This window comes from Pipistrellus kuhlii, unplaced genomic scaffold, assembly GCF_014108245.1.
Source record: "Pipistrellus kuhlii isolate mPipKuh1 unplaced genomic scaffold, mPipKuh1.p scaffold_m20_p_3, whole genome shotgun sequence".
Classification (NCBI taxonomy): Eukaryota; Metazoa; Chordata; class Mammalia; order Chiroptera; family Vespertilionidae; genus Pipistrellus; species Pipistrellus kuhlii.
In genome coordinates this window covers 17,459,555-17,461,213 of record NW_023425529.1, presented here as the reverse complement: position 1 = coordinate 17,461,213, position 1,659 = coordinate 17,459,555, and the positions used below count along the sequence as shown (strand labels likewise).

The following is a 1,659-nucleotide window of genomic DNA, read 5'->3' as shown; positions in this document are numbered from 1 at the left end:
CCTAAGTGTTTCTAAACTTACACTAGGAAACTTTTCACTGTAACTGTCCATACAGCACAGCGTGAGAGATGCAATCTACAAGACCTTCTTCTAGAAGTTTACAGGGTTCATCTTTGACAGTAGAACACTTGCTAGGAGACCTTCACTTCTCCACTTTGAAAATATAAAAAGAAAAAACCAAAACAGCTCTATCACAGAAAAATAATCAAAATATATTAAGTTTAAATATTTGTTCTTTATAAACAATAAAATAAAAATTTCCCTAATATTTCTACCTTTCCTTTTACTGTGTAGAATCTGAACATAGAAATGCTTGAAAATGGAAACGTACGGGTCTTATCAAATGAAATTCTCCAAAAACGAAGAACAAAGACTTATCAGGAGAAAAGATATTGGGAGAAAGAAGGAATAGAAATTGGAAATAGATAAAATTTGTATGTTGAATAAATTTATGACATTTACAACTCTACTTTTTCTTTTGTTCTTTATATGTACCCATTTTGCACAATGTTTTTAAAAACACTAAAATATTACACAAAGAAGTGCACTCAAAAACACCAGATAAAATGGAGTTGCAAAGTTCAAGTAACCCACAGGAAGGTAGAAAAACACACACTGTTTTCTAAGCATCAAAACAACTGAAATGTTGATCAATAGGTGAATGATTAAACTAACTGTGGTATGTACATTCAGATCATGAAATACTACTCAGCAATAAAAAGGAGCAAACTACTGATATACACATCTTGGGGAGATCTCAAAAACATTTGCTAAGTGAAATTAAAGCCAATTTCAAAGGGTCATACTATATAATTCCTTTTATATAGCATTTTTGAAATGACAATATTTCAGAAATGAAAAAAAATCGTGATTTCCAGGCTTATGAATGATAGAGCAAGGGAGAAGGGTGTGACTATAAAGGGATAGCATTAGAGAGATCTTTGTGGTAATAAAATCTTGACTATAGAAAAAGAAAAGGCCTGATTCAAGTTTTTACATTTAATTCTATCTCATATTATTTTGTTGTCTGTTGAGTGATAAGTGAGTATTAAAATGAATTTTCCTGGGGAGAGAAGAGGGAATAGGGCACATCTGTAATAAAGTCAATAATCTTACCTAATAAAAGAGTAATATGCAAATTGACCATACCTCCACTACACCCACAGACCATACCCACCAGCCACACCCACCAGCCAATCAGAGTGAGTTTGCAAATTAACCCCACCCAAAATGGCTGTGGCCACAGAGAGCAGGAGGAAGGCTTGGGTTTCCCAGGCAATGGAAGAAGCCAAGCTTTCTGCCTGCCCTAGCTGCCTAAGCCTCCATCAAGGCTACAAAGTTCCAATTATAGAAGGTAAACAAATCCAAACAGAAATGGTGGCAGCCACAGAGCAAGCAGAAGGCTTGGCTCCACTCCAAGCTACAAAGTTTCAATTGTAGAAGGTAAATAAATTCCAGATACCTGGGCCTCTGCTTGGGTCACCAGTGGGCATGGCTGGCCTGCAAACCACCATAGGCCCTTCGCTCAGGCCACCCCATGCCCCAAGAAAACCCCCACCCTGATCTGGATACCCTACAGGGTAAACCAGCTGGCCCCCACCCGTGCACCAGTCCTCTATCCTATATAACAAAAGAGTAATATGCAGATTGACCATCATT

At 37.3% G+C, this 1,659-nt stretch overlaps 1 protein-coding gene across 1 annotated transcript in view; it reads left to right on the top strand.

Annotated features, from left to right (window-relative positions):
- LOC118728624 (pregnancy zone protein-like) overlaps positions 1–469 on the top strand; it is a 48,313-nt gene extending 47,844 nt beyond the window's left edge. The window contains exon 36 of the mRNA XM_036455339.2: positions 295–469. Coding sequence (XP_036311232.2) covers positions 295–317 — 23 coding nt within the window. The 3' untranslated portion in view covers positions 318–469. The remainder of the gene's footprint in view (positions 1–294) is intronic.
- The last annotated feature ends 1,190 nt before the right edge of the window (positions 470–1,659 follow it).